At 50.6% G+C, this 27,080-nt stretch overlaps 1 protein-coding gene across 1 annotated transcript in view; it reads right to left on the bottom strand.

Moving 5' to 3' along the window:
• The window catches only part of Sptb (spectrin beta, erythrocytic), a 69,272-nt gene that overhangs the window by 12,624 nt on the left and 29,568 nt on the right, over positions 1 to 27,080 (bottom strand). Inside the window, exons 15-31 of the mRNA XM_076850353.2 lie at positions 21,882 to 22,638; positions 21,235 to 21,437; positions 21,043 to 21,133; positions 19,743 to 19,889; positions 17,466 to 17,729; positions 16,895 to 17,095; positions 16,320 to 16,409; positions 12,329 to 12,607; positions 11,854 to 11,984; positions 10,726 to 10,930; positions 10,078 to 10,452; positions 8,532 to 8,776; positions 6,988 to 7,126; positions 6,460 to 6,544; positions 5,284 to 5,480; positions 4,945 to 4,994; positions 4,345 to 4,423 (exon numbers count right to left, since the gene is read on the bottom strand). Of these exons, the coding sequence (XP_076706468.1) occupies positions 4,345 to 4,423; positions 4,945 to 4,994; positions 5,284 to 5,480; positions 6,460 to 6,544; positions 6,988 to 7,126; positions 8,532 to 8,776; positions 10,078 to 10,452; positions 10,726 to 10,930; positions 11,854 to 11,984; positions 12,329 to 12,607; positions 16,320 to 16,409; positions 16,895 to 17,095; positions 17,466 to 17,729; positions 19,743 to 19,889; positions 21,043 to 21,133; positions 21,235 to 21,437; positions 21,882 to 22,638 (3,538 nt within the window). The remainder of the gene's footprint in view (positions 1 to 4,344; positions 4,424 to 4,944; positions 4,995 to 5,283; positions 5,481 to 6,459; positions 6,545 to 6,987; positions 7,127 to 8,531; positions 8,777 to 10,077; positions 10,453 to 10,725; positions 10,931 to 11,853; positions 11,985 to 12,328; positions 12,608 to 16,319; positions 16,410 to 16,894; positions 17,096 to 17,465; positions 17,730 to 19,742; positions 19,890 to 21,042; positions 21,134 to 21,234; positions 21,438 to 21,881; positions 22,639 to 27,080) is intronic.

Here is a 27,080-nt window from a genome sequence, read left to right as displayed (position 1 = left end):
GCCAGGAAGGGAGGGATGCAGAGAAGGCCACCAGGTAAAGAGAGTGAGGGGACAGGGCAATGGCAGTTTAGGCTTCCCTAGACCCTAGGAGAGAGACCTGGTCCACTGCCACCAGGAACTGAGAGGGAAACAGGCTTCTTTGGGGCTCTCCACCTTGCCCACCACCTGTGTGGTCTCTTTGGGTCACCATCCTGGAGGAGCTGGTGGCTGCTCTCTCTTGGTGATCCAGAGCATTAGAATGACAGAGAGAAGATACCAGCCCCTGCATCCAGATCGACTACCCAATGGTCAAGTTGCCAACTTCAAAACCCTTTCTGAGACACCTCCAACTGAGTCTCATCCTGAGTCTACCAGTATCTGAGATGCTCTGAGACAGCCTGAAAGAACTTAGGAAGAGCGGAAGTTCTTCTTAGGCAGAGGGGCCAGGAAGAGGGCGTCTGACCATAGCAGAGAGCTGGGCACAGCCGGCAGTGGGCAGATGTTCAGGAGCCACGGCCAGGCTGCAGGCAGACACACCCCTGCCATGCTGACTCAGGCATCCTAGGGAGACAGGGCCACGCCCAGGTTTGGGGGCAAGTTGACCTTCTTTCCAGGCTAGGCCCGCCCATTTCCAACAAACATAGGATTTGCATTCACTGCAAAATGTCTGAAAAAAACTGCTCTTAAGGGGGAGGAGGGAAAGCCTGGGGAAGCTTGTTTGGGCAAGAAACACAGCCGCTGTCTCCACACCCACATGGCTTCCACCCAAAGGCGTCAGAGCTGAGGGGAGGCTGCTGCTGGGGGAGTTTCACAGGTTGCTAAGAGGGTGATGGAAGCTGGGGCCAGCTAGGCCCTGCAACGCTGCCCCACACCTTCACAAGGGCAGCTACTTTCCCAAAGAGACCATGGAAGGGAGACAAGGGACGCAGGAATTCTGACTCTGTATGTTCAGCCCTGATGGGATGCTCACTGCCCCTCTGCAGGGAGGCCCACTCGAAAGAGTGGCATCTGTGAGCTGCCCTTGGGTCAGTTTTCCTTGACAACTTCCTGAAGGTTGATCGTGAAGGGCACCTGGGCAGCTGCTCTTTGCAGTGGTCTTATGTCTCAGGGTTCCCCCTGTAGTGCAGACCCGACTATCCCAGAAGCTTGGGGACAGTCAGGGTATGATTGTCCCCAAACAATGAAGGAAATCCTTTCTTGTCACAGCCCTTGGGGGCACCAATCCCTGTGAAGGATGTTACATTTTCACAGCGCTGGAAGGTGAATTCCTAGAGCAGGTCCTTCTTTCCACCCCCAAGCCAGGAAAGAGGCAGTGTGTAGGACTATGTCCTGGGGCTTGGGGACCCTTTAGTCTAGGGGCACTCCCATTCTCTCCAACACCATGGAAATTGTCTCTTTCCCTCCCAGGAGAAAAGAACATGTTGCCACCAATGTTACATTGGGGAGTCTGAGGCATCTGGAGCCTGGAAGTTGAGGGACACTCCAGCCCTATTCAGGGCCATGTACCCACCCAGGTGAAGGGGGTTTGCATGGGCAGAGGGTGTGGGGTGAGGTGACCCTGACCAGAGGCTCTCATGCACCAGGCCTAGGCAGGTCTGCCTGCTCGCTGCTGCCATAGGCACAGAAAAGCCAGCAGGTCCCCTTCAGGGCTGTGTCCTTGGCAGCAGCAAAGGTCTGACCTGGTCTCTCTTCCCCAAACAGGAGAAAAGACAAACACCCTGGCCCTTTAGCTCTTCTTCCCCGTCCCGGCCTGGCACTGGCTGGTGCCTGATAAACAAACCAGGTACCTTAGAGCTAAGAACGAGACCACGGGAACGTGGGAAAACCACCTCCCCAGCCCCTCCCTTGAATTGCTACAATGCTGACATAAAGGAACATTTTGGACTTTCTGTAATCCCACAGAGAGGACTTTATAAGGGCAAGGGACTCAGGGTCATTATCTAAAACCAGGGGCAAGTTTCCAGCAGAATGGACTAGAACCCAGATGCCCTGATGTGCACTCCGTCGTAGATTTTGTCTTTGGTTAGTGTTTCTTCTGTGTGGCCTTGCACACGCTTACCTGTAGGAAGGGGTTGCTTTTACCCAGGACGTGCACTAACGTGGAGAGGCCAGAGGTGAGGGGAGCCAGCGTTACTGCAGTGATGGCATGGCAGCTCAGACACTGCGTGTACACATGTGTGCGCATGCACCCCCGGGGAAGAGGTGGACTGGAGTGTGTGCCTGTCTGGACAGGGCAAGGGTGCCTGGGCCACTCCCAGCGGCCCCGCAGCAGGAAGCAACATGCACTAGTAAGGGGTTTTACATGAAGCAACACGTATCTACTCTAGAGGGCACCAACGCCACACTGCACACACAAGACCAGCAGGAGAGCCACTGGACCCCAGGCCTGTCCCAGAGAGGAAGCCGAACCTTCCTGGGATGGGCCAGAGGTTCTGTAAAGGGCAGGAACGGGGGAGGCTGGAGGAGTCAGCAGCTGGCTTTGTGAGGAGCCTTGCGAGGCTGGATTGGTGGTTCTCCATCCTCCTGTCTCTCTCATGCCAGAGACTGACGGACTGGGTGTTAGCCCTTCCCTCTGTATTTTGTGGATCCTCATGAAAACTTAAATGCTCAGAAAGGAGAAGCAGCAGGAAATCGGTTTCCAGGAGGCCTCTGGCCTTGTGTTCATTTGATTCACCGTCTGGTTTCTTTCTGGAACCAGGCAAGGGCCAGTTTTCCCATCTGGCAGAGTGGCTGGCTCTCCAGGAAGGGTCTCAGATGTGGGCTCACTCATCTTCCCCCAAAGAGACACTCAGGTCCAAGCAAGTTTTATTCCCCCCCAACCCAGTGACATTCAGGTGCTGGATGGAGAAGGCTCTGATGCACATGTAATTACATTTGCACAAACATATATGACACAGACAATGGTGGAATTGCTCAGGTGGTCACGAAGGAGCCCGCACACCAGGACACCATGGCATGCAGACACACAGGGATGCAGGGCAGAAGCGCAGGTGGGAGCAGGAGGCAGGGACAGTCCCAGCCTGTGTCCACAGTCCACTTCAGCCCCCAGAGTTTTCTCTCCCTCCGATGGGGGCTGGTGCTAGGAAAAGGGGCTGGAACATGGTCGGCCATAGAGATGTTGGGCACTTCAGAGGGGACACCCAAGAGAGGCCCTCCAGCAGAGCCCAGCAGTGCCCTCTGCTGGGCATGATGGGCTGGTACAGCTTAGAAGGGAGGCAGAGGGAGATGTGTGTGTTTGGTGTGTGTGTGTGTGTGTGAGTGAGAGAGATTGGGGGAGGCAGGGTGCTCAGATCCGAGCCTAACAGAGATTCTGCAGAGGGAGGAATTACTATATGTATTTTTCTTTTCTTTGTTTCTTCTCCCCACCTCCTTCTAGGTCCTTGTGCTTGTTCGGCAAGTTGTATGTGTATTCTTCTGGGGTGGTTCATGTACCAGAAATTTTCACCAAGAATACTAATCTTTCTTAGTCCCCCCTCAGAAGTCAGGCGAGCTCACCTGGGCACTTGAAGGATCTGTTGCTCCCTTGACCCCCAGAGCCACATGCCATGAGAGCTCCACACAGTAGAAAAGCCATGCAAGTTTCATGCTGATTGTTGCTCTCTTCTCAGCCCATTGCTCCCCAAAGTGGCCCTTTGGGCCCTTCCAGCCCCTCCCCCAGCCAGGCCTCCATCACACCCTCCTTTTCTACAAATTTTGGGGCTAGTCCCCCTGATACCCAAAGCCCTGGGATTCTCCCTCACTCCTGCAGGACCCTTCTAGTCTGTCTGCCTCAGAACCAGCTCCACATCCAAACTCACTGGTCCAGGTCAGTAGAAAGAGGGAGAGAGCTCTGCGTGAGAGGGAGGAATCTGCTGGAAGGGTGGGTATCCCCACTTCATTGCCCAAATGCCTGCGGGGGGTGGGGTGGGCAGGCAGAACGGGATGTCTACTGGTTCATGTCTCAGGTGTGTGTGTGTGTGTGTGTGTGTTGTATGGAGTCAGAAGGAGAATGGGAAAAAGGAAAGTGTACAGAGTGAATCCTCCCTGTATAAAGTGCTTCTCCAGATGTAAATGGTGATAAGTTTATGTAATAAAATTTATTATATTAGATAAAACCAAACTAACAGAGTCATGTCAGTGGCTGGCTGTCAGTTTCCTCTGGGTTGGGAGGAGGAGGGGAATTACTCTAAGAATTAAGAAAACCTAAGTGTAAAAGTAGACCTGACGGAATGAGGCTTCTGGGGACACAGGGGCAGGAGGAGGGCCTGGGGAGCAGGGTGGCACATGCCCCATTCTCGCCCTCTGCCCTGGAGGAGCCTAGTAGGGATGAGGAGGCTCTGGCAGCAACGACTCCCAGGAACTAGACAGATGGGACATGAAACTGACCGGGGATGTTCTCTCAGTCGCCGCACGGTGGGGGACTCGGGGAGCCTCCCCTGCTGTCTCGCCTTCCTCCTCTTGAGGCCTACGGAAGACACAGCTTCTCTTTAATGACAGGTGCCTCACTGAGGCCGGCGCCCCCCTCCGAGGCCTGGCTTCCGTCCGCTCTGCGCACATGTGGCATGTGTGCCACTCATCATCCCACCAGACTTCCATCAGCCCCAGGTGCTCAGAAAGGAGTCGCCCAGAGGCTTGATAGATGGGAAAAGTGAAGTACAGGCTTCAGAAATGGACAAGTTCCAGGTTAGACAGCCCTGGGGGCGATGTTGGGGGGCTGGCTCCCTGAGGGAAAGCCCTATCTCAGCGGCAGCCACTGCTGGCCTCCCCTTCCTTCCTGTGCAGGGCTTTGGGTCACCTGTGACGAGGGCAGCAGAACATTGTGGCTTCAAGCTCCATGCACTCTGGGTTTCACTGACCAGGTGCCCAGGATGGCGGGGTCAAGCGTGTCTGGTTCAGATGCCCAGCTGCCATCAAAAGCTCCTCCTCCTCCTTCCCACCCACCCCTCTCACAGAGCGCTGCTCCTCAGACACACAGCCACCACTCACCCGGGCTCCTCTGCAGGTCTCTCTGGGGTCTGGCGTTCTTTAAGCTCAAGCTGGGGAAGGAAAGGGTGAAGGTCAGAGTAGCCACAGGGCAGAGCTGGGTTATCAGGTGACCTCTCTCTAGTCAGGGCCCTGTGCCCCAGCACACCCTGGGGTTTGCCCCTCTCCCTCCCAGATGCCCCTTTTCATCTCTGGCATTCAAAGGTGAGTACGTCTGCTGCCCGGCTTTCCTCTCCACCTGCCCACACTCTTCCACCTGACACCTGGCCAGAGTTCTGGGACACCCCCGCCCACAAGGCAAGGCTGCTGCCCTCCCCAGCCTTCCAGCCTGTCCCAGCTCACCGTTGTGGGCTTCTCCAGAGCAGCAAAGCGCTCTGCCCAGGTGGCTGTGGACTTCTCAAAAGCCTCATGCCTCTTGATCAGCTTCTCTACGCTGTCCACAGTGTGGCCAAAGTCCCGGCTGGCCAGGTAGGGCTCCTGGGCAATGAGCCATGCTTCGGCCACAGAGGCGTCCCTCGAGAACTGGCACACCTCCAGCACTGCCAAGAGAACAAGCCAAAGACCCACCCGCAAGGCCCAGGGGCCTGTTAGCATTCAATAGTCCATTCCTGCAGGGACCTAGGTGGCCAGTGGCCAGGTACAAGGGCCACAGGTGTCCCTAAACTCCATGAATATCTTGCTCAGTTCTGAATCCTGCCCAAGGCCACTCCATGCTCTCTCTGGGGTCCTTCCCCATCTCCGTCAACAAATATAAATATATAAATATATATATATATATATATATATATATATATATATATATATATATATATACCAGGGATTGAACTCAGGGGCACTCAACCATTGAGCTACATCCCCTATTTTGTATTTTATTTAGAGATAGGGTCTCACTGAGTTGCTTAGAGCCTTGCTAAGTTGCTAAGGCTGGCTTTGAACTTGTGATCCTCCTACCTCAGCCTCCTGAGCTGCTGGGATTATAGGGGTGCACCACCGCACCCAGCCTAATAGCCATATTTTGAAAACACATTAATTGAAACAAACTGTTTTGGAAGCCAAATGCAGTTTAGATGCCTCTCTTTGAGGAACAGTCTTCTGCCCTAATTCTCCTGCTGGCCTTTGTCTCTCATCATTGTGGATGAAGAGCCACGGCGACTGGACCAGGCTCACAGCTCCTACCCGAGAGGTGAGAGTTTCTGCACCTCTCCTCAGCCTCCAGCCACTGGAGGAAGGAGTCCCTGACTGATGCTCCTTAGAGCAAATACCCAGCGCACAGGGGAGCGCCGCCCTGCGCCTCTCCAGCCACAGCTCAGCAGAGACAGCAGCCCAGCACGGGGTAGACTGGGAGTGGGGCACCTGGTTGCTGGAGGGAGGCTTCCAGAGCAAGTCTGCTTGATTTTCTGCCTGGTCCCCTGTCACCAGAAGCCCGAAGCCACCCTATTACAGCACCACCCTCCCTTCCTCTGCTCCAGTAGGGGTGAGGCCCTGCCCCCAGGTCCCCAGGCCCTGCATTTCACTCACGCATGTGGAGCCGATCATCTCGGGTCACCCATTTATCATTCATCTCCTGCCTCCTGATCAATACCTGCTTCAGTTTCTCCCGGATCTGTAGAGAGGAAAGGAGAAAAGCATGGGCTTTGGTAACCCTTCCCTCTCTCTGAAGCAGTGCACAGATGGCTGCAGAGAATGCCAGGCTTGGTCACACAGGCCTGGCTTCAAGTCTTGGCCTTGCTACTTGTCAGCTGTGCAGTCTTGGGCCAGTTACTTAACCTCACTGAGATACCTAAATATGCCTCGCCTATGAGATGGGGTCATCGACTTCTAAGCATGCGCACCTATGGGTGATGGGTAGATGATGAGCCTGCTCTCCTCTAGTGAGAGGCCAACTCCTTAAGATGGAGAATAGGCTCGGTGTGGCTCTGATTCCTGACCCACAGGCAGACCTGATGCTCCATAAGTGAAAGATAAGTTCCTCAGAAGTTCCCCCAATGCCCTACCAAGACGCTGCCTGGCCAGTAATAGTGGGGACAAGGACACGAAGGGGCTCACCTCCTCTGAAGCCTGGTGTTGCCGCTGTAGCAGGGACTCCCCGAGCTCCAGGCAGGTGCTGAAGTTCTTGGCCCGGGTGTTGATCTCTGACTTGATGCCCTGGTGATACTTCAAGAGCAGTTCCACGGAGGACACATCCCTGGGGGCAGGACAGGGCCAGGGAGGCAGTTGGGGAAGAAGGAAACTCTGGGTCACTCTGGCAGTGGGGGGGGGGCTGCCTCCCACTTGATTCAGGGAGGCTGGCCAGCTCCCTCCTGTCTCTCTGCTCGGCCAGGAAGTCCAGCCCCACCAGGAACACTGATGTCCTAATGCCTTCCTGTGGCTAGTGGCCAGGGCATGGGTCCCCAGAAGCAGCCAGGGAATACTATTCAACAATAGAAAGGAATGAGGTGTGGCTCAGTGGTAGAGCACGTGCCTAGCATGTGTGAAGCCCTGGGTTGGATCCTCAGCACCACAGAAAAAGAAAAAGAAATGAAATAAAGGTACTGTATTCATCAACAAAATTTTTTTTTTTTTTAAAAAAGGAATGAGGTACTGCTTCATGGTACAACAAAAATGAATCTTGTAAACAGACTAAGTGAAAGAAGCCATTCACAAAAGACAATATATTATGTGATTCCATTTCTATGAAAAATGTTCAGAATGGGCAAATCTAAGGAGATAGAAAGTGGTGGCTGCCAGGGATCTGGGGCAAGAGGCAAAGTGAGTGGCTACTAATGGGGATGAGCTTATTTGGTGGTGAGGGGTGATGAAAATCTGGACTGTAGTTGATAGTTGTGTAACTAGGAATATATAGCTGAGCACAGTGATGCACACCTAAAATCCCAGCAGCTCAGGAAGCTGAGGCAGAAAGATCTCGAGTTCAAAGCCAGTCTCAGCAGCTTAGGGAAGCCCTAAGCAATTTAGCAACATCCTATCTCTAAATAAAATATATTTTTAAAAGGGCTGGAGATGTGGCTCAATGGTTAAGCACCCCTGGGTTCAATCCCTGGTATCAAAAACAAAACAAAACAAAACAAAACAAAACAAAAACTAGGAATAGATAAATACCACTGAATGGAACACTTTAAATGGATGAAGTGTAGTGTGTGAATTATATCTCAATAAAAATGTTAAAAATAACAGTATGGCCACTGAGGTGGGTGCCTTGCAGGCAGAGGGACAGAGAGTCATCAATAATTACTAAATGGACACTAACTGGGCGGAGAGCTCAGAGCTCACTGGTGCTCACTGCTCAGGAGCCTGACCCCACCTCTCAGGGATAATCAGCTCCATCCTGAGTTTTAGGAGAATGGACCCATATGCTGGAACCGGGGGAAGGTCCCATGGACCTGTCTTGGACATGTCCAGCTTTGGAAGTGCGAGTTGAGAGTGGTCACTGTCCCTGCTGGACAGGCTGAATTTCTCCCTTTACTCTGAAATGGTCAGTCCTCGCAGAACCTGAGCCACTCAGGAATTTACCTCAGATGCCCCTTAGGAGAGGAGGAGCCCTGGGCAGCACCCTTGTCTGCCAGCCTCACCTATCATGGAGGATGCCCCCTTACCTGGGCCTCTCCTGGGTATCGATCTGCCGGATGATACCCTCCATCCAGGAAAGCAGATCCCGGACCATGCTGAAGAAGCGGAACTTGTCTGCCGTGTCCACGAGTTGAGTCCGGCGCCCAGCACAGGCATCGAGCAATGCCTGCCAAGCGGCAGATACCTCCTGTTCCTTGCTCTGGATGGCGTCTGCCTTTTCCCCGGCGTATGCCGTCTGCAGGCGGGTAGCCACATCCTGGAACTGCTGTACCTGTGGTCAGGCAAAACCAGACATTGTTCCCTGAACACAGGCATCTCAGGCCTGGCACTGGAAGGACATCTGTCTCTTGTCTCCTCCCCAGAGCACCACAGGAAGACTCCATCCTCTGCCCAGCAGATGCTCTAGAAGGATCCCTGCTTGGGCGCTTCTGTCTATCCAAGGAATTTGATGAGTATTTGGGAGTGACAGCAACTCAATACCCTTTGATCTCCTTAGAGGTACTATAACGAGAGCAAGTGTGAACCAGGCACCATTCTAGACAGTTTATGTTAACTTTGCATCCTTGCAACAATCCCATGGAAAGGGAATTTCATTATCCCTGCTTTTGAGGTGAGGAAACTAAGGCATAGCGAGGCCAAGTAAATGGCCCCAGGTCCCTCATACTACCTGGTCAAAGGGACAGCCAGGTTAGAGCTGTGCTCCTGGGCCCCTGTTCTTAACCACTGTCACATCTTCAGGAAGGAGCTGCATCAGATTCTCAGGGACAACAAATTCCCATTCCTGAGACCTCAGTGTGGCTACACCTGTCTCAGGGACTCTGGTACCACCAAGCACAATGGCTGCACACCAGGTCCCACCTTCTCTGTCAGATAAATCTCTGAAAGGTCTACTTCCAGGTGAACCAGGGGTCCAGCCCGACCTACCTTGGTATCATCCCTGAACCCCACTGGGCTGGCCTGGGACTGCATAGCCAGTGGAGGCCTGGGGAACCTTTGGCAGCTGGGGCCTCTCACCTTTGTCTTGTTCTATCACACCAAGCTCTGGGAAAACCCTAGGGATCTGCAGAGGTGCCTCAGCAAATATCCCAGTGATTAAGAGTGTTGAGAAAGCAGATCTTGGGAACGCCCCAGCTCCCACGGGAAAGACTGGCCTGCCTGGGGACTATGTATGTAGGGCCCATGGCCAGAGCACCAAAGCCTCAGCCCTGGCTCCACTGGGTATCTGCACGTTCCCAGGCCACTAACTGGCTCCCTGCACCTTGCTTTCCTCTTCTCCAAAATGCAGACAATGTTAGTAACTCAGAGGGGGGCTATGAGGATCCAGTGCTGCATATATCGCTTAGAACAGTACTAGAAGAGCACTATGCATTAGCTAATAATATTGCATAAGGTATTTTATGCATTGGTTTTTTTGTGAGAATTCAGTTTAAAGTACTTCTGAAGTTAAAAAGCATCTGAAAGCCACTACTCCCTGTTTTGAGCTGTTAGTTCTCTAAGGAAGAGAAATCACCAGGTGCCCATTCTAGAAGGTTCCCCTCCAGGAGCCAGGTGGGTGATGGCACTTGTGGGCACCTGCACTCCCAGCAAGTGGAGCTCCCGCTCGAAGGCCGTGTGCACCCGGTGGAAGGACTCAGCAGTGCTGGCGTCCAACCCCACATCCTCAGGCAGCTCGCGGTGCTTCTCGTCGATGAGGCCCAGGATCTCCACCCCAGTGTAGAAGTAGCGGTGCAGGTCATAGGAGGCCGCCAACAGCTGCATGCGGGTATCGATGAGCTCCAGCAGGTCTGCCCACATGTCATTCAGCCCGTCCTTCCACTCGGCGATGGTGGCCGCCTCGCTGTGGCCTGCATCGATGAGTCGCTCAATGATGGCATTCACATTGTCCACCCGCTCCTGCCCGATGGCCCCAGTCTCCCGGGCAAAGTCTCGGAATTTGTCCCGAAGCATCTAAACATGGGGCCGACAGAAATGGGGTTAGTGGAGCTCAGGGGCAGGTGGGTATCATCATGCTCTCAGCTGCAGATGCTGCTAGGTGGCCACTGTGACCATCTGACCCTGACTCTCAGTCTTTCCCCAGGGCGGCCTGAGCCTGCTGGCCACACCTCACCCTGGTGTGACTGAATCCCTTTGCGATGCCCTGCAGTGGTAGGAGCACCGTGAAGGTCTGGAACCATGGCTGGCTGTGTCTACTGCAGAGAAGGCAGGAGTTGTGGTACTCACAGTCACGTGGTCAAAGTCTTGCCCCATTTCTTGGGACGAGGCCACCATCTCCTTTTCTGTAATCCACTGTTCCAGGTCGTCAGCCTCCCTCTTCAGCTGGAACAGATGGTACATGTTCTCCAGCTTCCGCCTGCGTTCCTCTGCCATGTCCTTCAGCCCCGCATACTGCTTATCCACTTGCCCCTGAAGTCTGATTATCTGTTCCCTGGAATTCAATCCAAGAAATCCCTTAAAGATGGCCAGCAAGAACCTGGAGCAGCTGACTCAGAGGAGCTGACCTACGCCTCCCTAGATCCCTAGTATGGACTGATGGGGAGTGAAGCTTAAGGGAAGTGATAGTGGTTTTTCTTGGGGAAGAGTTGGTGAGAGAAGGAATGACCCATTTGGCCACAGTGCCTCAGGGGAGGGCAGGACTCTGTCATGGAGTTCTATCCTGGTGTGACACTTGCTGCTGTAGCCCTCCCTCTGGGAAGCTCTCAGGTACACAGGAGGTCGATGGGACAGTGCTGGGAGGGCTCTGGCAGCAGTTCCCCTGCCTAGCTCTTCAGGGGCTCAGTCCTTGGGGTTCTCTGGGAGCTGTGTAGCTGCCAAGGATGCAGTGGAGGATGCCCTAAAGACAGCAGAGGACAGGGCTATAACTAGGGCAGCCTGAGGAGTCTGGTCAGTGGGTTCTAATTTATGCAGAATCCCTGCAACTCAACAGTTCAGACGGGTGTAATTTTCTACTTTTGCTTTGACATAGGATTCTGCTGAGGATTTTATGAGGTCCAGAAGTACCTTCTGAACCATAAAAAGAAAAGCAAAATTAGTCTTCAGTGTCTCATAGCATATTCTAATTCTTCAAAAGACTGCAGCTTTAAGGTCACCAAAGCATAGTTTTGCTATTCCATTCTCTGATTTTTTTTTTTTTTTTTTTTTTTTGCAAACCAGGCCTCAGGTGGCCCACGTTGAAGTCCCTCCCACAAGACCAAAGCATAAAATGGGACTGGGTCAATCCACAGTCCAGAAACTTCTATATTTGGGAACACTGTTCCGATTTTCCTTTCTTGGACCTGGAGGGATTTTGGCTGGTGGGGCTCCTGGCCTGATGCCCATGACCTGCCGAGTCACTTCAGGAGACACACGCACCCCTCGGGGTGTCCCGCGGACAGCAGGCTCTGGGCCCGGCTGGCCAGCTGCTTCATGTTCCTCCCATACTCCTCCACGGTGCGCTGCTGCCTCAAGTGCCGCTTGAGCATCACGATGGCACCCTCTTCATCCTAGGAGGCAGCAGAGGTCAGCGCCACAGAGTTTGGAGGTGCCCAGTGAGGAGAGAGTCGTGTGCCTGCCCCTGCTGCCCACCTGCTGCCTTTCTGGCTCACCTGCTCTCACCTGCTCCGTGCCCTTCCTCACAGGCCCACTGCCAAGCTGCTGTCCCCATGAAAACTTCCTAACTCAACCCAGCTTTGAGAGACCCTTCCCTTCGCCCAGCCCTCTCCACAGGCAGGGAAATTGCCTGGGTCCCCTGTACACCGCCTCCCCACTCTTTCCACCCCGCTCACTGCCCGCTCCAGTGCTCCTGTCCATCTGGGCACCCCAGCTGGCAGCCCCTGGCCCAGAAGACCTTGGGGGGCTCGTCGGAGAAGACGTAGAGCTCCTGCTCGCTGATCCAGGCCTCGGCCTCCCCGGCGTCCAGGTAGTACTGCTGCGCCTCGTGGGCATCCCGCAGGCGCTGCAGCCGCCCAGCCGCCGCCTCCCGCAGCGCTGCCCATGAGTCTTGCAGGTGCCCCAGGCGTTCCTCAATGTCCTGGAGGTCCATCTCTGCCGTCTCGACGAGCTGCCGTCCCCGCTGCAGCACGTCCTCCACCCGCGGCGCGTGGCCCAGGATCTCGTTCTGCAGAGTCTGTGACCATAAGGAAGGGTTCAGGGGCAGAGTCCTCCCACCACGTATGGGAGCCCATTTCTGCAGGACCAGGGCACTGTGGGCCTCTCTCTGCCACCTGCTAAAGCAGAGCAGGTGATGATAATTAAAACTGCCCGTGACCACCTGCCAGCAGGCCGCCAAACACACCTGTGCCTCCTCCTTCGACCCTCATAGCTTTCTGAGGGTAGCATTTGGGAACTGGCACATGGCAATGAAGGAACTTGCTGGCAGCCAGTGGCAGAGCCAGGAGGGAACAGAGCCCCACCCAATTCCAAAGCCTGGGCTCTCGACTGCTCCATACCCCACCTCTGCTCAACAGAGCTTGATCTCTTAGGTGTACACACTGGAGGGAAGGAAAGCAATCTTGGAATGGCCACCTGACATCCTCTTTTAGCAGCTTTTGCTCCAGATACAAGAACAGTTGGTGGCTGTCCCTGTGTAGAGTTTGGGGTTTGGTTTTGTTTTTCCCTATTTTTATTCATCAAACCTTTGTGAAAAAGTGTATTATTTCCTTTCTGAGCCTTTGGTTACCAAAATGGCCTTTTCCTCTGCCTCTGGTGACTGGGTCACCTTTGCCTTCAGGAGGCCCCGACACTCCTACAGGATCCTTTCTGGGTCCTTGAAGTCATAGCTTCTCCTATAGATTCTTGGCCTCTTTACTCCTTGTTTCTTCTCTCTCTTTTAAAGGCCATTTCCCCATGCCTTTAAAATCCATCTAGAAGGCAGAGGTGAGAGTCCACAGAGGTAGAACGGTGACTGCCAGCACTTTAAATATTTATGAAACTGGGCTCAGTGGTGCACACCTGTAATCCCAGTAGCCCGGGAGGCTGAGTCAGGAGAATTGCAAGTTTAGACCAGCCTCCGTAACTTAGTGATACTCTGTCTCAAAATGATTTTTTTTTTTAAAGTGTGGGGTTTGCTGGGGATATAGCTCAGTGGTAAAGCACCCCTGGGTTCAAATACCAGTACAAAAAAAAAAAAAAGAAAAGAAACAAAGAAAAAGAAAAATGTTAAACTATGGGGTTTGGGTTGTGGCTCAGTGGTGGAGCACTTACCTAGCACGTGTGAGGCCCTGGGTTCAATCCTCAGCACCATTTCCCCATTTTTATTTGTCAATATTATTATTCTTATTTATCAATATAAAAAATAAAGTTATCATGTCCATCCATAACTAAAAATTTATTTAAAAAAGAAAAAATGCAAAAAAAAAAAGAAAAGAAAAATCCTAGAATAGTAAGAAACACAAGGTATCTAACCTGGTGAAATACGTTTTTGTACTTTATATTCAAAATCTTAATTTTTGAGGATTTTCTGTGGGCTGTGCAATTGTATACAAATAGCCCGTGTTGCCAACTCTGGTCGGCCTCTTTACTTTCTCTGAGATCTTATGACCGCTACCTGGTGCCTTAAAAAGGCATTTCTATCTCTTTTTAAGCAATTGTCCTCTAGTCTTTCTGGGGTATGTATCTATGATGTCTTTCTTCCTGTTTTCACTCATTCCACAATTTATTAAGGTAGTATGTGCATACTAGATCCTGTTCTAGGGACTAGGGACTAAATGGAGAGATGAAGAAGACCTGTGCCCTCTTAAAGTTCCTAGTCTCACAGAGGAAACAGATGTGAGCATGGAAATAAATGGAGTCTGGGCCATCTTCCCTTGGTGCTACAGGGAAAATATACAGTGGAATGAAGAAGGGATGCCAGGCTGTGACGGTGGCTCCTTTGGCTAGGAGAGTCAGGAAGGGCCTTTCTGAGGAGAAGACCTTGGAGGGAGCCATGAACAGTGAGAGGGAGGCAATCAAAGGTTTGGGGTGAGTGTTCCCAGCACAAGATATGAGTCCACGCAAAGGCCCTGGGGTGGAAAGGAGCCTGGACTGTGTGATGCTACAAGGGCTGGAAGAGAAGAGCTAGTGAAGGGGGCTGAATGGGACAAGTGATGTGATTTAGAGGTAGGCAGAAACTAGACCAGGCGAGGCGACGGCTCTTAACCCTGGCAGCACATTGAATACTCCAGGAAAACAGGTGCAGCCGGGGCCCCACTCACAGAGATACTAATCAGTGAATCTGAGGTGAGACCTGGCATTTGTATGTTTAAAAGTTCCCCAAGTGACTTTTAATGTGCAGCCACCTTGCAGAATGTGTTCTGGCTATAACGGACAGCTGCTAGAACAGTGGTTCTCAAAGTGGGGGCTCTAGCTTGCTGCATCTGGAGCCTAGCTAGAAATGCAAATCATTGGGCTCCCCCACCACCACCCAGTGAAGCCTAGCAACTGTGTTGAACAAGCCCCCCAGGCCAATGGGCACTGAGGTCAGAGCCCCTTCCATGGAGGGTTTTCAGGGAGGAAGGGATACAAGGGCTTGTGCTTTAGCAGCCTAGACCCAAATAGTCTTTACTAGGGCAGCCACAGTCTCTGAAGAGCTTCCTTCCCTTCTTGGTTAGGGCAACCCCATCCATATTTGTCTTGCCCTTTTCCTGAAATAGCAGCTGCCGGCCAGGGGAGTGGAAACCTCTAGGTGCTAATACTTACTGAGGCTCAACAGACTAAAAAGTCTTCGGCGCTGGAAAGACTAGAGCTGGCTCATTGCACAACTGAGGAAACTGAGGTCCCGGGGAACTTTCTCCCATCAGCCTTCCTCCTATAACTGAAGGCTGTGGCATCAACTGAGCCTGAATCTCTACCATCCCCTAGCACAAGTCCTTGCATGTGGCCACTGGAGCCTTGGTGATTAGATCATGTCAACGGGAAACAAAGGTTCCCGGGGAACTTTGGAGAAACCTCTCTGAATACAGTTCATGCCTTTGCACAGTGGCTGGGCTCCAGTGGTCTGGGAGCAGATGGCAGCTGCAGTTATTTGGGAGGATGGGAGTGCTTGCCGTGCCGTGACCTTCCTTCCCCAAGGAGTTGCAGTACTGACGTGACACTCTGGGACACAGTGCTCTTTTCTGGGATCTAAGTTCCTGGGCTCTCCTTGTTGATCCAGAGAGCTGACCAGGCAGGAAAAGGGACTCTCTGCCCAAGAGAAGGGACTGAGGCCAGCTCCTGACCAGACATGAAGCCACTGTGACCCCACCCAGCTGGCTTCCTTGAAGATTCAGGTTCCCTCGGCTACTCTGACACAGAGGAAGTACTTGGCATCTGCTATGTCCAGGATTGTGACCAGGGCCCAGTCTGGCCTAAGAGAGCTGAACAGCAGTTGGATGTTTTCTTCTAGGACTCTAAGTCCAAATTCAGCAGCTTTCTAATGGGGTTTTGCCCACTGGAGAAGTGGGGCCTATGTACCTTGAGGACAGCACACTTTCCAAGCTCAGCTCTTAAAGATAACAAGGCAGTGTTAGGGCAGAAAACCCAGGAGTTATCAGCTTCTCTTGGGGAAGCCACTGAATTCAGGACTGTGAAAACACATTAAATCCAGGCCAGGGGCTCCAGGGTCCTGCACCCACCTGAGCCTGATGGAGACTGAATGGCCCCAAATCCCCAAGTACCATGATTTCTCCTTCTTCTGGGATCCTCCCAGAGTTCTCTCTGCTCTTTTTGCAGTGAGACTTCAAATACAGTTTACAGATCCCCAAGTCCCTAACAGGAGCAATAATCTGCTATGGCTGACCTTCTGCAGGTCAGAATTGGGCTATACCCCAGCCAGGTAGGGGCAGGGAGAGGCAGGTGCACTGACCAGGTGAGACAGGACTTACCTGGTTCTTCTTCATGAACAGCTGCACTGTTTGCAGGTTAGTGCCATAGTCAGCTGACTGGGCCAATGGCAGCCTCTCCTCCACCCAAAGCTGCAGAGACAAAAGGCGGGGGGATAGCTGATGACAAACACAGCCACTTTCTCCCGAGTAACCATCAAGGGCCTGAGAGTGCATTGTTGGCAGTCTCCCTGGTTCCTCCCAAAACCCATTAGGGTCCCTCACCCACTATTTTATAGATGGGGATGTTCTGATATTTTGAACTGAGGTTCCAAAGAACTTGTTCCTGGCCAGACTGTGAGCAAGCCATAGGCTGGATCTTGAACCCAAGGCTGTCTGAACCTAAATCCCAGGCTCATCACCATCAAAATCAGCCAGGGACTAATGAGTTACCATCTAAAAAGCACTGGCTTGGCTTGGCTTCCCAAATTAATGCAATCATCACAGCAACCCTATGAAATAAGTGGGTGAGATGACCAGTCATCTGCTGCCAAGAACTGCTGTGGGCAGTGGCCAGCTACTCCTGGTAGCAGCTGGCGGCTCAGGCCTGGGGGGTGGAGAGGCTGCAGCCCACGCACCGTCTCATCCTCTAAGTCGCGGCTGATCTGCAGCTTGGCTTTGGATAATTCCAGCTGCTTCCTCCTCTTCCCCAGAGGTTCCAGGAGGTCCAGGAATCTCTTCTCGATGCTCAGGTCTCCCGCCTCTTCTCCCAGTGAGGGTGCCTGGCCAAACAGCTCCTGCAGCTCCTCCTTCCGCACATTCACCTGGTCCTCCACTCTCTGAGACACAATGGGATAGCACAGCACTGGCCTCAGCACCTGGGCAGTCCCTCCTGGCTCTCCACCCATCTATCCCCCACCTATCCTGTTAGCCCCAGTTTGAGCTCAGCCTCCTCCAAGAAGTCTCCCTGGCTGCCCTCATTCATCCTTCCCTCCTCTGAGTACCTGCCCCATATTTCTTATGCATCCTTTTATTGGACCCCTGCCCTACTGCCAAAGGGGTTAGGGGATGGATTATGAATCATAAGACATTTTCACATGATAAAAGCAAGTCCATCAGAGGAACAAAGGCACTTGCTTTATGGTTTCAGGTTTTCTCCCCAAGATCTTTTGTAGTCTAACAGTTTGAGTCTACAGCCTGCTCACGTGCCTTCAACTTAGCCAACATCCGGTTGACGCTGGTCAGGTCCTTGCCCGGGTCATCCGACCGAAGCTGGTCCTCCATGGCGCTGATCCATTTGTTGAGGTCGGCGTGGGTCTGCAAGCGCAGGTCTGAGCTCCTGGCGGCTGAGAGTTGTAGGGTCTTTTCCTTGGTGGTGGCTTGCAGCTCATCCCAGAGCCGGTGCAGTGTGTCCAGCCTCTGGGACACCACAGCTTCAAATTGGGGCTTCTCCTCCTTCAGCTGCCTTCCTTCCTGTGGGGGAATGGAGATAGCTCACCCTCTGAGGCTTCGGTGGCCTCTGAGCAGTCCCATTCCAGGCTGTTGCAAGGGGCTTTGGAGTGGAGGTCAGTAAGGCAAAGAATCAGCACAGAACTTGATTTAGTAAGGTTCACTGAAACGGACCTGAGCCCCTGGAGTCATTGAGGGCAAACAATTCAGGGAGACCACTGTACGGGGGGCTGAAGATAGGGGTCAGCTGGTACTGAAAACACAAAAGATTCATGATCTATCCAGTTCAAGCATCCCAGAAACCTTCCTTTGGGTTCCAGAGGTTGATGTTAACCTTTGGTGATACCTTTAATTATTGAGTTTGCTTTATCCGGTTTTTGCCTAAGAGTATTTTTATGGGGTGCATATCATGTGATAGGACTTAAGCCTAGAGCCATATACAGCCAACAGTAGTCAATGTTTATGGAGAATCTTTTATTTTTATTTTATTCCTGAATTGATTTATTTATTTTGGTACTGGGAATTGAACCCAGAGGCATTTTACTACTGAGCTACATCCCCAACCCTTTTACTTTGATTACAGGACCTTGCTAAGTTGCTGATGTTGGCCTTGAACTTACAATCCTCCTGTCTCTGCCTCCTGAGTCACTGGGATTACAGGCAGGCGCCACTACACCTGGCTTATCAAGTCTTACAATTGCCAAATACTATCTTGAGTTCGTTACTTGTCCTTAAGTATTCAGCACTCAACTCCATTGCTTATGTGCTATTATTATCCTTATTTCAGAGATGAATCTGAGGCTCAGGGAGGCAAGGGAGCCAAATTATCTGGCTCCAGAGGCTGCACCATTAACTGCTGCACAGCATGGCTTTGTGTGGACCCTAGGCCTGCTTCTTCCTGGACAGGAACAGCAGGCTGAGCACAGGGACATGATTCCCAGATCTAACCCCTGTTACTGGGCAAGCTCATTAGAGAGCAGTCCTCTATCCAGAGGACTATGAGGGCTATGAATGATTGCTTCCTGGTAATTTTTCCCATCCAAACAATGAGGGTTAATAGCTTCCTTGGATGACTCTGGTCATTTCATGTATTCCCCTGACCCTGTCAGGACAGTACTGGAGTCCTGGTAAGGATAATAAAAGGCAAACAGAAACATCTACTGTCCTAGCATGGATGTTGAAAGCTCCAACTAGGTGTCTTCATTGCCCTGGACTGTCCCAAATCAGGGGATCCAGAAGAGGCACTGGTTTTGAACAGACTTAATAAGACTTGCTGGAGCTGGGGTTGTGGCTCAATAGTAGAGTGCTTGCCTGGCATGTTTGAGGCACTGGGTTTGATCCTAAGCACCATGTAAAAATAAAATAAAATAAAAAAGATATTGTGTCCATCTATAATTTAAAAAAAAATTTAAAAAAAGACTTGTTGAATCGGGATCTCTGAAGATTGAATAACTATTTAGAAAAGTTTTTTTCACTGCCAAATTCTATACTGTCCAGCAAGCTTCAGGACAGTGTCTTTGTTGTGGTGAAGCCCTATTCTCATGCATATATCTGTTATGGTTGAGATATTTAGTGTCCCCCAAAAGCTCATGTGTGAGATAATGCAAGAAAGTTTAGAGGTGAAATAATAGGGTTATGAGAGTTTTAATCTAATCAGTGCATCAATCCCCTGTAGGCAGGTAGGGTATGGCTGGTGGAGGTGGGTTCCTGGGGCTTGCCTTTAGGATCTATATTTTGTCCTTGTTGAGTGGAAACCTCTTTCTGCTTCTTAGTGGCCACGTCTTGACCTGCTTTCCTCTACCCCACTTTTCGGCCATGAAGTCCTGCCTCATCTTGGGCCCAGAGCAATGGAGCTAGCCATCCACAGACTGAGACCTCTGAAGCCATGAGCCCCAAATAAACTTTTCCTCCTCTAAAATTGTTCTTGTTAGGGTTTTTTTTTTTTTTTTTTTTAATTGTTTTGGTCCCAGCAACAAAAATGCTGACCAAAACAATATCTGAGCAGAGAGTTTCCCACCACCCACTCATTCTACTTACTGCATCAATGTTCCCAAGCCACCCTTGGTGGGATTCCAGCTCTGCTAGAAATGCCTGGTGCTTCAGCCATTTGTTGTGAAGATTGCGAGCTTCATCATAGGAGATATCCGGGGTAGTCAGCAATTTGTCATTGATCCAAAGAGTAAGCTGTGGGCAGAAAGAGTCTGATGGTCTGATGGCAGGTTGTCATTGCCAACGGCCAACATTCCCTGACTGTACATTTTAGACCAGAAAGAGATCCAGGGGAGGAAGCATGAGCACAGAAGAGAACTAATCTCTTAACTCTGGATCCCTAGGCTATAATGTGGCCATAGATATATTTTCCTCACTAGAGAGTATGTGATGTGAGACCAGGGATTATTTATTCTTCTCTCCCTATTTCCGGGATCTAGCACAGGGCCTGGTATATTATAGGAGCTCAGTAAGTTTTTACTGAATGGATGGATAAAATCCCTCCTTGGCAGTAGGTTGAGAAATCATTAATAAACACAGAGAAAATGGTATGTGAGGGAGAGGCCAGGGACAGATCCTATAATTAAAAAGAAAGGAAGAACTGTGATGAGCATTCAATGCTTCCAAGATGTCCTGGCACCATACCAAGCTTGCCTTGTGCCAAGGGCAGAGGGAGATGAATACAAAATTGTCTGGACTGGGAAGAAAGGGGATTGTAGGGAGGAAGTCAGGAAAAGCCCCATGACAAAGGAATTCCTGTCAATGGAAGGACTTGGGAGGGCAGATTCAAGTCTTTCCTTATAGAGTGAGTCCCAGATGAGCAAGGACCTTCTGAGCCAGCAGTTTTCCGACTGGGAGATTTGTTTCAGATGCATCCTTCTCTCCCCTGTTCCTTAAGGTCCTGACTTAACAGTGCCCGGGTGGGGCCCAGGAGTCTGCTTTAACAAGGGCCAAGACTGGCTCCACAATTTGCAAGGCCCAGAGCAAAATAAAGATGTTCAAAAGTATCACAAGTTTTCAGTTGGCAACAGCAGGACATTACCAAGCACACTCTTGAAGCCAGTCCTGTTCAGGCCCTTGGGTGATTCCAATATAGAGAATTCTCAGACGACCTCTTAAGAATCCCTATCCTAAATCTGGCAAATCAAAGGATGATTTTTTGGATTGGTTGGGAGGTGGGGGGAAGGAAGGATGTGGAACTGAAGATTAAGAGGATGACCTAGGCTGCTGAGGACCCTCAGTTCTCCATTCGTGAAATCCTACCACTCCTAGGTGACCTCCCACCTCTAGGACACTTTGCTCCCAGACAGCAATCTCCTGGAAAGCGAGCCCTGCCTGCTGGCCTCACCTCCTGGCAGTTCTGGAGGAAGTTCTGTAGCTCTAGGTTGTCTCTCAGAAGAACCGAGAGCTTCTGGGCATTCTCATTGTTGTTCTGGTGTCTAGAAGGGAAGCCAAAACCCATCACCGTAACGCTGAGTCTGGGCCCTTGCCCAGCACCCCAACCCCCTGGGTAGTCTAGGTAGCTCGAAGCAGAGAATACCTTTCTTCAATCAGCTGCACCTTCTCCTTGATCTTGTCAGAGTAGAGGTTTCCCTCAGCTACCAGCTTGTTTCCAGAGTCCACGGGACTCAAGACCTTTTCCCGGTTGCTGTCCATAGACACCAAGAAATCCTCGAACTTGCGGATCCCAGCCTCTGCACCTTCTAGGGAGTCTGGGGGCTCCGTGTGAGTCAGAGTGTATTCCTGTGAAGGAAGTTTCCAGACAAGGCATGAAGACTAGCTGAGGAGGTGGTGAGGGCTCCTGCCAAGCAGTAACACCACATGAGTCACAGAGGCTGGGGTGTGAATGGCGTCCCTTAGAATTGGGCAAAAAGAAGACTCTATGCTGGGGCAAAGAGTACCCAGGGTACCCAGTGAACGGTGTGTCTAAAGTCACACGGAAGGGGAGCCAACCAGGGCAAGATTCACTTCTGCAACTTCTGACTGACCCGAGAACAAGACAGGCTGGGACTCAAGGCTGGAAAAGGCACATGAGGAAGAAGAAAGAGACCCCCATCCCCACCCCAATTCGTCACTATGAAGAGCCCAAGGAAAGCATCATTTGGCCCCAAAGTTCTACGGCTCATTTGAAGTCTCACCACCAGTGATGTTGCCCCAAGAGAGCCCCATCCCTGCATGCCCCTCTACCTGGCTGCTGAGGATGGCTTCGGCCTGCTTGGCATCTTTCTGGAACTCCTGAAAGCCGAGGCACTGTTCGAGGGAACGGCCGCGGCTCTCCCACATCCGGCACAGGGCGTCCCAGCCCACATCCAGACCCTCCAGTCGCTGGCCTAGAAGCATGTACTCCGGGTCTGTCTGGCCTTGGATCACCTTCTCTCCGGAGGCCTTCACCTTCTTGAAGCTTTCTTCGTGCCCGTCAATCTCATCCTTGATGGATTTATGCTGCAGCAGGAGCTGCTCAGCCTCTGGGAATGACTCAGGCATGTCCTCAGAAGCCACAGCCTTCTGGGCCAAGGACAGCCAGGTCTGGAAGTCATCTAGATCCTGCAGGAAGGTCTGCAGCTGACTGGCTTCACCCAGCGAGGCCTCCTGGCCCTTCAGGGCTTCCTGCAGGCCCTTCCACAGCTCCTCAACATATGCCTGCCGCGACCCAATGTCCTCCTTCAGTTCAGGGTGTGACTCCATCAGCCGCTGAGACTCACGCTCTAGGGCACCCACACGGGCCTGGATTGCGGCCACATCACGCTCCAGTCCTGTCAGCTTTCTCTGGATGGCAATGACACCCGCCAGGTCCCGCCCCAGGTCCTTTGTAGACTCCACAACACTCGTCTTGTCTGATATCCACTTGCCGGTCTCCTCACAGTCCACGCAGTAGTTGTGCACCCTGAGGGCGGAGTCCACGGCCTCCCGCCGCTCTGACACCATGTTCTGGAATTCCTGCCACCTGCCAGAGTGGGATGAGACCCCAGAGGAAAGAGATACCTTGTTCCTTAACTCTTCCTAGAGGGTATCCCTTCTCAGATTTCCACCCAGTCCCCACCATAGACCTTGTGTGCTGAAAAACAAAAAGTATCTACCTAACAAACTGGATGAGCAAAATTCATTTGTCTAATTTTACTCAAGAGCTATCTAACCAACAATCAGATCTCTGATCAGCAAGGGGCAAGCAGTGATGTGATTCTCAACCACAGGTAAGGGAACTTGCAAGTCGAGGTCGCACGTGTAGCTGGACTTTGGGCATACACAAAGTTCAACTTCTCAGTGGTGCAGAAGCAACAGGCATTCAGTAGAAACCATACTTTGAATTTTAATCTTTTCCTGGGCTATTGATAAAAATTACAATATTCCCTGGAGATACTGGGCAGGGGCAGTGGGCTGCTGTTCCAGTCAACCATGAGACCATGAGGGTAAATAATGGATGCTTTCTGGTGTTCTGTGTTCTAAACTAGGATGTTTGGTAGGTTAGGCAGAGAAAATACATTTTAATTTTCTTTTCTGAGCCAGGGTCTCCTTATGTTGCCCAGGATGGTCTCAAGGAATCCTCTTACTTTAGGTTCCCAAGTAGCTGGGAGTAGTGCCGCTGTGCCTGGCCAAAATGCATTGTCTACTTAAAATATTTTCAGTTTACAACGGACTTTTCAGGCTGTAACTCCATCATAAGTTATGAAGCATCTGTATACAACTTCCCCAGAGTTTTAGAAATGTTGAAAATAATTAGAAAGCTCACTTGATTAACTTCAAGGATACTTTAGGACATAGAGTGCCAGAGAAACCCTGCCCTGCCCAAGACATGTTAAAAATTCCCTAGAGCCTAAAAGAAAAGAGGCCTGTTGAAAAAGAGCAGGAGAAAGAGGAAGAAGAGAAAGAGGAGAGGGAGGAAGACTTTGGCTGGGATCTTAATTAAAATAGGTAACATTATCTTAACCATCAAGTGCAGTGTTGCTATGAAACAGGGAAATATAATAAGGTCTGGCAGATGTCCCAAGGACCTGGGTTGCTCCACAGCACATAAGCCTCTTTTAAAGAGCTACCCATCAAGCCAGGTACGGTGGTACACACCCATCATCCCAGAAGCTCAGGAGGCTTTCTGCTGGAAGATCATGAGTTCAAAGTCAGCCTTAGCAATTTAGTGAGGCCCTAAGCAACTCAGTGAGACCCTGTCACTAAATAAAATATAAAAAAGGGCTGGAGATGTGGCTCAGTGGTTAAACACCCCTGGGTTCAATCCCCAGTACAAAAAAAAAGAGTTGTCTATCAGCTAGGCCAGATTACTAGAGGCACCTCCCTGGCCCAGGCTTTCTCATTCTGCACCATTATAATATATAAGTACATGAGAGGATGTGCACTGCTCATGCACCAACTGAACCCATCTCTCTTCTATTACCCACAAGGGAATGAAGCATTAGATTAGACTTTGGAAGAATACTGACAAAACCAGATCTTGACCTATGGAGTATATGACTTAGAGAAAAAAATAAGCCAAGCTCACACATTATCTATTGTATAAAGGACCGTGTACATGGCACAAATAAGGCAGAGAGGATGAAGGGTGCTGTAAGGAGTGATGAGGAGATGAGGACAGATTTCACAGATGCCACCTGAGCTGTGCCTCCACTGAGGTGAGCTATTTAATAAGAGGACCCTGAGGGGCTGGGGCTGGGGCTCAGAGGTGGAGCACTCACCTAGCATATGTGAGGCACTGGGTTCGATCCTCAGCACCACATAAAAATAAAAATAAATATAAAAGTATTGTGTCCATCTACAACTAAAAATATTTGAAGAAGAAGAGGAGAAGGAGGATCCTGAGACTCTCTTTCATCTTTGTATCCCAGCACCCAGGTGTTGGAAGTGGAGGGCCTAGGTAGACAGGCCAGGTGGAAGGCACTGTGTCATTCCCAAAGTAGACAACAGTGGATAGTCTCCTCTGAAAGACAGGTCTGCAGAAAGAAGGCTTTCCCATGGGAAGGGATTGGGAAGACCCTGAGCGAGAAAAGCAAGACCTGAGGACTTCTCAGCTCTCCTCCTAGACGATGAGGTCCCTGTGCCCTGGGGGATTCTGTGCCTGGCACACAGATGCTCCTCTGAGGGTGGGAAGCCAGGGGAAAGAAGCTGAAGGCTTTCTCCAAGTTGGTGTAAAATCATTCTGAATTGACAGTGAAATGCCCCTGCAAGAGGGTCTGGCTGTGCCCCTGGGCAAGAGGTCCCAAGGTGATTGTCCAGGCCTTTCCTGTGTGGCCTCCATGCAGCCACCAAGTGGAGTATATGACTTAGAGAAAAAAGTGAAAGCCCCATAAGGAGAGAAGCTGGGGTTTGGGTCTAGTCTTCCTCCCAATCCACACTTTCCTCTTACATAGCACCATCTCCAAGGAGGAAGTTGGTATATCCACTCTATTTACTGGCATCAGGCAACACTGGGAACCCAGCGTTGGTCCTGGGCCCAAGATTTTTTAGAAAAATCTTGGTTAACTAGAATGCAGAGTGAAGATGATCACACATTCGATGAGCATTTGAATGACTCATATGTGCCAAGTAGGCAGAAATATTTCAGCTTTGTCCCTGTTCACTCATTCACTGAGCATCTGTCACACAACTTTCACATGCTGTGTGTAGTACACCGACCTGGGCACTGGGAATATGGCAAAGAACAGAAAATCTTGTTTTCACTCAAGTGGGCAGAGATGAATACATGCATCTGTAATCACCAAGGGTGATAACATGCAAAGAAAAACAAATAAAGCCAGATTATGGTACAGAGGCAGAGAGGACTGGTGAGGACAGTGTGCTTCTTTCATGGGGTGGTCAGGGAGGGCTCTTCCAGTAAGCTGACATGGAGCCGAGGCCTCAAGAATGTAGGAAAGCAGGCCAAGTGGATATCTGGGAAAAGAATATTCCAAACAGAGTGAACCTAAGACCAGAATGTGGTTGTTATGCAAAACATGGTGGGCACAGGTAGAGATACAGCCCTTTGTTTGCCTATAGGGAAAGTAGGCAAGTCCTTCAGCTCACACATACATACAGTCCTGCACATATAATGATATTTCATTTGTGATGCCTACCACTTAAGAAATGTTGCAGTTGTAGAAAAGTCACAGTGCAGCATGTTACCTACCTGGTTGTGGTGATGCTGGTGTAAGGCCTACTGCATTGCCGGTTGTATAAAGTCTAGCACACACAATTACGTATAGTACATAATACTTGATAACAATAATAAATGATTGTTGCTCAGTGGTATTTTTTGTGGTGCCAGGTATTGAACCCAGGGCCTTGCATGTGCTAGGCCAGGGCTGTACCATTGAGCTACTTCCTTGGTTCTATGTTACTGGCCTACATATTAACTATACCTACTCCTGAATGTTATTTTAGAGTGTGCTCCTTCTGCTTGTAAAAGTTTATTGTGAAACAGTGTGCTGTGTCAGCCAGCAGCCTCAAATATTTCATGTTTACCGTGTCTCTTGATTGCATAATTTTTTCTTGTGCTTGATTTAATCTCATGTTGTTTTGTGCATTGTGGCTCTAGGAACAACAGACTGTAACACACACACATACACACACACCCTTAGAGCACAGGTGTGTTGTGGGCTAGACCATTTAAGTTTACATAAGTACACTCTATCTACAATGGTCACATGATGATGAAATTGCCTAATGACTCATTTCTCAGAGTGTATTCCTGTGTCAAGTGATGTGTGACTGTAATTATAATTCAATGCAGGATGTGAAGCTTGAAACCAGTGCAAAGGAGGGAAAGATCATTTTTCATCTGGGAAAATGGGAAGGAGATGAACTTGCACTGGCCTAAAGGACAGACAGGATAGGGACCAGAGGAGAAGCACAGTGACAGAGAAGAGCAGATGCAGGGAAGTAGGACTGGGGTGAAGGAGAAGAACAGTTGTTTTGAAAACTATTTGAAGAGCTACACATGGAAGATGAATCAGAATAAATTTTAACATCTCTAAGTATCAGAGTGTACAAAAGCCACATGTACAAGTTCCAGGAGGCAATTTCCACTCAACATGGAATCAGGCATTCTAACCAAAAGAAGTTGCCCAAAAGAGGGTGAGTCGCATTGTGAGAGGGTGGGCTTCTCATGCCTGGTAGACCAGATGACTTCTCGGACCTTTTCAACTCTCAGACTCAATGCAGAACCATCTTACCATTATTAAAGCCTCAGATTTTCCCTCATCTAAGAATGGCAGGCACTTTGATATTTTTCACTTGGGATGAGGCATGCATCAGGGATCTGTAAAGATCAAGAGTCTCTGGCTTCAGTTCATTGTGCAGCTGACAAGTTCTTCCTATCTGGAAGTTGCTCTGATTTAGACTGCTCTAATTTCCTCAGTTAAGCAGCAACTACAATAATCTCTCAGTCTTTCAATCTCTCCCCCT

The sequence above is a fragment of the Callospermophilus lateralis genome, chromosome 3 (genome assembly GCF_048772815.1).
Source record: "Callospermophilus lateralis isolate mCalLat2 chromosome 3, mCalLat2.hap1, whole genome shotgun sequence".
NCBI lineage: Eukaryota > Metazoa > Chordata > Mammalia > Rodentia > Sciuridae > Callospermophilus > Callospermophilus lateralis.
The sequence above is the reverse complement of the archived record's forward strand: the minus strand, read 5'-3'. Positions and strand labels throughout refer to the sequence as shown.